At 48.9% G+C, this 7502-nt stretch overlaps 1 protein-coding gene across 1 annotated transcript; it reads right to left on the minus strand.

Annotated features, from left to right (window-relative positions):
- Window positions 1-894: 894 nt before the first annotated feature.
- Window positions 895-7011, minus strand: CEBPB (CCAAT enhancer binding protein beta). The gene has a single exon (XM_083508218.1). The coding sequence runs from the start codon at window positions 2869-2871 to the stop codon at window positions 1759-1761; it is 1113 nt and encodes a 370-aa protein (XP_083364344.1). The 5' UTR covers window positions 2872-7011; the 3' UTR covers window positions 895-1758.
- Window positions 7012-7502: the final 491 nt, after the last annotated feature.

Below are 7502 nucleotides of genomic sequence, written 5' to 3' on the forward strand. Positions count from 1 at the left end.
TGCAATTAACACACTTTGCATCTAATTCACTTTAATATGGTAGCTGCTAGGCTTGGGGGACATAGATCTCACTTATTCTGCAATCGCTTCTTTCTGTTGTTAATTGCCTATGCGAGAATGTTGCTCGAGATTTTCACAAACAAGTTAGTTTGACATTTAAAAGTATGACATCCTTTTTAAAAAAAAAACACACACAATGAGATCCGAAAAAGAATTTGAACGCCTTACTTGGCATCTGTGTTTTGACACTGTATCGTTCTCAACCTAATCTGTGTCATGAGTCTTAGAAACCTCCCCCGCCCTTAAAACTAAAATCTGGGCATTCACAAAAACGGACTGCAGAGAAGTAGGCTGCCCACAACTCTTTCAGAAATTCTGGAAAGGTTTTGAAACAGATATGCCTAAAGAATTTATTCCAAACTTTCCTGATGAATGTATTCTCAGCATAACCAGCTCAAATGTATCCCTATGACACACAAATCTATCTTTTTTCTTATTCCTCCCCCCCCCCAATCCTCTGCAGTTACTTAAACAGATCAGAAATATTGGTTTATCACACCAGGAAAATAAAAGAAATGAGAAATAAAGGAAACAAGACCCATTATGTTTTTGTCATCCCCTTATACGTTACCTGCAGTTCCAGGTCTCCCCAATTTGTAGTAATTCACAAGCCGATTGACAGTTTCAGCAACAAGGCAGTGAACTGGAAGAAGTGACTGCTTTGCTTCCAAGCTGATTCTCTTGGGAATTTCTGCTGAACGAAGAACTGGAAGAAATCTATATTCTATTTCAGCTGCTGGGACACCACTCAGTTATTTTAATGGTTCTAGATTGCCCCCTCTCCCCCCCCCCATATAGTGGAGGGTTAGCACCCTGAAGAAAACAAAGCTCTCATTTTCCATCCTGACAATAAAGTTTTATTAAAATTGTTCATTAATGCTTCATGTGTAGCAAGAATGCATAGATCCCAAAATATACATATGTCTTTTTTTCTCCTTATAGAAATAGACCATTCTTTATAATAAAAAACAACTGTAGGAACATCTTTAACAGATTACTCAATCCATGACTGACAGTTACACGAGGTTGCATCATGTGTAGCCAGCTTTTCCAGCCATGTTTTAAAGATTGCATCACTCTGGCCTCTCTTTCTCTCTACTTTATTCTCTCTCTCTTCTTAAATAACACAAGCATTCAACCCAAAAAGAAAAAAAAGGAAAAAGGGGGGGGGGGGACAACCGCTGCAAAGACATCAGATCGGAAATTAAGTGGCTTGTGTCGGGTTTGCCGTCACCTTTTTTTTTTCTTAGAAAAAAAACAGTAACAAGAAAAGTTGGAGGGGGTAAAAAAACAAAAAAACAAATCACGATTCCTCCATGAGGTTTGCAGAGGTAAATGGAAACCGCCAGGAGACTCCCCGCGCCAGCCGAAGGAGTTGGACAGCACGTAGCTTAGAGCGGAAGGCTTCTCCCACCTTGAGCGCGCGAATTAAAGGTGAAATAATAAAAATAAAAATGATACGCATTCATATATGTAAACCCTCTGGGCTCGCTCTCTCCCTCGACTTCTCCCCCCCCCCCCCGATTCTGCCTCGCCTTGTAAGGAGCGGGGAGACGCGCGTGTACAAACCCACCCCAGATCCCACCGTCCCCAACCTCGCCGATCCTTTCCCCAAACTCCATGCGCCGCCTGCGCCCCCTACTCCCCAGCGCAACCCCCTTCCCCCCCCCCCATCTCTCGTCGGGGGTCGGCTGGGGGTTAGCAGTGTCCGGAGGTGGCCAAGAGCGGCTCGGGCAGCTGTTTGAACAAGTTCCTGAGCGTGCTGAGCTCCCGGGAGAGCTGGTCCACTTTCTTTTGCAACCTCTCGTTCTCGGCCGTCAGTTCCAAGACTTTGTGCTGCGTCTCCATGTTGCGCAGCTTGGCTTTGTCGCGGCTCTTGCGCACGGCGATGTTGTTCCTCTCGCGCCGCAGCTTGTACTCCTCGCTGTGCTTGTCCACGCACTTCTTCGACTTGTGCTTGCCGCCGCCACCTCCGCCGCCGCCGCCACTACCGGGGCCTGCCGGGTAAACGCCGCCGCCGCCGCCGCCACTTCCTCCTCCGGCCGAGGCGGACTTCGAGGAATCGGACGGGTTCGGGGTGCCCGGCGGGCTGGAAGACGACGACGTGGAGAGGTTGCCGCTGCTGCCGCTCGGCACCGACTGGTAGCCCAAGTAGGAGCGCACGGTGCTGCCGTAAGGAGAGGACATTCCCCCCAGGCCGGGCCCTGCGCCGCCGCCCGCGCCGCCGCCCTCGTCCTTGCGGGGCCCTTTGCAAGAGTCCAAGTGCTCGAAGACCGGCTCCACTTTGGTTTCCACCATGGGCGGGTAGCAGCCCAGCAGCGTGCCGGCCTTGTGGCCTGCTTGCCCGACGCCCGGGTGGTGGTGATGGCCGTGCCTGGCTAGGCTGATGTACGCGTAATCGGGGTGCTTTTTCCCGCCGCCTTTATAGTCCTGCTCCGAGAAGAGGTCGGAGAGAAAATCTTGGCTGCTGTTCCCGCCGCTGCTGCTGCTGCCTCCGCTGCTGCTGCAAACCGGCTCAAAGTTGCCCCCTGCTGCCGCAGAAGGAGGCGGCTGCTGTTGCTGCTGTTGCTGCTGCTGCGCCTGTTGCTGCTGCGATGCTAAAGGGTCCAGGTAAGGGCTGAAGTCGATGGCTCTCTCGTGGTCTCCGACGGTGAGCTCGGTCATGGAGCGGCCCCCTGGAGCCCGGGGGTGCAGCTTGCTCAGAGCAGCCAGACAGTCCGCCTCGTAATAGAAATTAGCCACTTCCATGGATTTAAAGGCCGGCGGCTGGAGCGGGAGGCATGCCTGGTCCCAGGCCACCAGGCGTTGCATGAAAGCAAAAGGAGAGGCGGGGAGCAGACGGGGAAGGGGGCGAGGGAGAAAGGGGGAGTCCCGGCCCCCCGGAGCTGCTGGGGCGGTCGAGTCGCTGGCTTCAGACGGCGAGCACGATCGGTCGCGCAAAGCCCTTGCGTTCCTTGGAGAGGGCTCCTTTCCCCAGCGCGCCCGCTGACCGTCCGCGCCCGCAATGCTTCAGAGACCCCGAAGCTCCAGGCTCTCCTGGACCCCGGTGCTGGTGCTGGTGCTGCGGCCGCTGGCTGCCGGGCTGTGTGGCTGCGGGTGAAGCTCGCTGCGGACCATCTGGTTGCTCCGGGTGCCGCGCCGTCGCTTAAAAGTCTCCGGACTTGGGAAAGTTCCTTTGCGCGCAGTTATTTATAGGGGCGGCGCGTCCCTTGGCAACGGGACGTCACGCCTAGCTGGCTGGCTGCCACGAGCTCGCGCAGCGCACGAAAGCGCCTCACCCGCTGGCTGCAGCCTCAAAGGAGCGCGCTCCGAGTGCGTGTGGACCTCCCGGAGCCTGGGCCATTCATAATAACAACAACAAGGCGCGGATCGAGGGGAGGAGAGGAGGGAGGCATGGGTGGATTGGCTTTGGCCCGGGGAGGGGCTTTATTCTCCCCAGACGGGACAAAGTTTTCATTTCAAGTCGATCGATCTGCCTTAACTCTGTGCGTCTTTCCAAGGCAAGAACAGGCGATGCGACCTTGCAGCCAAACCCACCGGCTCTTTTGCAGCCTGGTCCTGGGAGACGCACACTCAAAAAGAGGAACCATTTGTCCAGTGTGTTTCATGTTCAAGATGCACACTCAAGATTGTTTCCTTTTGCGTCCTGGTCCGTACGGGCTGAGTTGGGCTTACTTACTCTGGAGTAAACGTGCTGAGGATTGGGGGCTCAGCAGAGTGAGGAGGAAGTTCCTCTGAACAGAGTGGAGCTTCTGAGAAAGGAAGGGTTAGGATCAGAGGAGGGCAACAGCAGAGCCTCTTTGCTTTCAGTGCAGCGGGGTTTAAAATCTGTTTTAGGCTGCAATGCTAAACACACGACTAGGGACTAGACCCACTGAATACAGCAGGTTTTTTTCTTTCTTTAATACCTGAGCCTCGGTTTGTGCCCCTCAGGGATTCTGAGCGCAGGGACAGAGCCAGTTGTGTTTCATGTTGAAGCAAATGAGGAAGAAGTGTCCACAAGTGCAAAACTGAGGCCAGTGAGGCAAAGTTACTCAAGTTTGGGGGTGAGATCCTGCACATTCCATTTTAGAACCCTGAGCCTTTTCTCTCTCCCCTTCTCTTTCACATGCTTCAGAGATGGCCACCTGTTTGAGGAATGGGAAGAGAAATCACGTAAGGGAGCCATGCCCTAGACTGGATTCAAAGGAGGCTAAAAGGAGGGTTTTACTGGGCCTCTGGAAGTGACTGGAAATGGTCATTGTGTGTCTGTCAGCCTTTAAGGCTTGAGCATGTCTGGGCATCACACCACTTGCCCAGTTAGACCTCCTTAATCCTAGATCTGGTTCTGGAATGATGGGAGGTGGAAAGTCACCCTGCCTCCAATCAGAACTACTTCCTTGCTTCACGCATTCCTGAGTTCTGCCTTGGCACTGAATACTTTCCAAGCCTTGGAAAACAATGGACTTCTAATATTTGAATTGCCCCAGAGAGCTGCACAAGACTTCTGAGATTAACCTGGCTGGGCAATTTCTTCTTGCAAAGGCTGTGGGCCAGATACTAAATTGTCACTATTTGGGTCTAGCAACTTCAGACGTGCCCAGGCAGAAAGCGCTCCTCTTTCCAACATGAGATTCTTCTTTTGTTTTGCAACTGCTGCAGGCCTGCATTTGACCTGGTAGTGACAGGTACCACACTTTAAGAAGCCTTGCTTAGTAGGGCAGTGACATTATATGGCAAAATACAGCCCTCGCGGACTCCTGCAGTCTCGCACCGGGACTGGGGAAGCACGACTGAGCTGGAAGAGCTGCAGCAAGCTTGGGGGGGAAATGAACCCTGGTACCCTGTTTAATTAAAGACACCCACCTTTGGAGCCAAGCATATATTTCACCCTCTTTCACTCCCACATTTACCTGTTTACAAGATAGTGACTCACTCCCAGAATAAAGGACATCAATTTAAAACAAAACATATAATTAAAGAAAGTAGGAGTGTCCTTTGCAAAGACGACCCAGCGCTGAAGAGAACATGGCATTGCATCTCAGAGTGATGTGAAGCAATTCTGCGGTGTGAGAAGCATTGTAACGTTAAGCCAGAGGAACAGGTATTGCATTATGTGATTCAAACAGCCAACAGTTCACGAGGGCTCAAACCTCAGAGAGATTCAAAAAGAGGAAGAATTCGGAAATCGGGTTGTACAGACCTGCGTTCCCTTCCCTTCCCTTCTCTCTCTCTCTCTCTCTCTCTCTCTCTTTTGAAAATGATTTTCTTCATTGGAAATGCAGTAATGACAGAACACCTAGAAGCCTTCAGGGCTGTTGTACCCTATGTGCACTCCTTTGGCTTCGTGGCCTTCTGGGTTACTTGTTGTTTTTCACACAAAAAAATCTCCTTAAAAGTAGGTTCCTAGTCCTCATGGTTTCTAGTCCTCTGAAGCATTGCATGTTTTATATGCCAAATGCTGAGAAAAGCTGAGGACATAAGGTGGCTATGTGCATGCTGTACCTTTAAAGCACATTATTTCCCTCAAAGATTTCTGGGCACTCTTGTTTGTTAAGAGTTGCTAAAATGCACTAAAAAGTGTGTTTTCCCAGGGAATGTGGCTGCTCAGACCTGTGCTTTCTAGCACGGGACAAGCAGAAGTGTAGGCAAGCCCTGAGGCCCAAATCAAACGTGTGTTTTCAAGTGCCTCACCATTGGCCGGGCTGGCTGGGTCTGATGGGAGTTGAAGTCCAACAACATCTTGAATGGCCACAGGTTCCCCATCCCTGCTCTGTGCCCACCTTCACACCTGACTGTGAAGGCAAGCATCTTCATCTCTGTGGGTACCATGGCATCTTGTGCAGGCTGCAGGTGGTTGGTACGTTGCTCTGGTTCAAAGTTATAGGGTGGCCTTATGTTTAAAAAACCAGAAGCCTTTTTACTGGGTATAGTGGGTGAATGGATCCCAAGGGAAGATAAAAGACTATTTATGTATGGTATGCAACAACTGCGGCAATAATTCTTTCAGCCCCAAAATGGAAACAACAAAAAGTGCCAACGAAAGAAGAGTTGCAGATGAAGAGGATGGACTTTGCAGAACTGGCGAAGCTGACAGGAAAAATCCGAAACCAGCACGATCAAGTATTCCAAAAGGATTGGAGTAAGTTTATATGATATCTGAAAGATTATTGTAAGCAATTAACATCACTAGCAGGGTTGTCTGAAGACTTGTAATGAGAAATTTTCTGTCTTTCTGTATTTATTTAAAGTTTGAGCCATTTTGTAATGAGTATAATTAGAATTGGAAAACGTGTAAAATGCAATGATATAAAGGTTAATTTCGAAAGCCATGAGGCGGGAGGGAAGGAAGTCAATGTATAATATTAAATGGAAAATAAAAATTATACACAGAGAGAAAGAGAGAGATAGTTATAGGGTGGCATTCAACTAACTTTTACTCAGAGTAAACTTATTGAAATTAATGGATTAATTTAGGCGTGGACTCTCAGAATTGTAGCGGCCCTGAGGGTCATCTGTCAACCCCCTGCAATGCAGGAATCTCAACTAGATAAAACATGGCAGTTGGCCACCCAACCTCTGCTTTACAGTCTCCAAGGAAGGAGAATCTAGCACTTCTCATGGGAGTCTGTTCCAATAATACCTCTTAGTGTCAGAAAGTTCTTCCTGATGTTTAGTTGGGATCACCTTTCTTGTAACCTGAATCCATTGATTATGGTCCTAGCTTCCGGATCAGGAGAAAACAAGTTTGCTCCATCTTCAATGTACACTATTTTTTAATGGTTAAATTTAGGTGGATACCACTGATAGCTAGTTCTGTGTGCAGTTCTCTTCCTGTTCTGTGCCATTATCCTCTTGAAGAGTGGATTACAGCGGCTGCACCTGCATTTCAAGACAGACACTCCTCTCATCAAAGGCTGAGAAGCCCTTTCCAAAGAGCTAAGAATAGCAGTATTTCTATTGCTGGTTTTTTTAAAACCCATTGGGTCCACTGAACTGCCTAGTAATAAAACAGTAAAAAATGCAATATTACATAGGTCTACTCAGAAGTAAGTCCCATTGGGTTCAGTGGGCTTATTCCCAAGTAAGTGGGAGCCTAAAATACACAGCTTGTTTTTGATTAAGGCCTTCTTCAGAATCACTAAAATAACAAGAAGTGTATGGCTCAATAAATAAACCACGATACATGTTTTTATTTATTTATATGAATGCCTGAAGACGCCATTGGGCTGTTAGCTGCTTATTATCAATTGCAATGTATCCCCCCCCCCCCGGTGCCGTTTTGAGGCTTTCTGTTGTTGCTTTTTCATGGCTCTCTTGCCTGTCAAACCCCCCACCCCCTTCTTTCTCATTCTCAGTAATATTTTGGCACAAGTAAATGGATTCCCAATAAAGTCTATGTGTTCCTTCATCACATTGTGTTTCAAGGATCCAAAGATAGTTACTAGTAGGACTGACTAGAA

The sequence above is a fragment of the Podarcis liolepis genome (assembly GCF_965112155.1).
Source record: "Podarcis liolepis genome assembly, chromosome: 6".
NCBI classification, from domain to species: domain Eukaryota; kingdom Metazoa; phylum Chordata; class Lepidosauria; order Squamata; family Lacertidae; genus Podarcis; species Podarcis liolepis.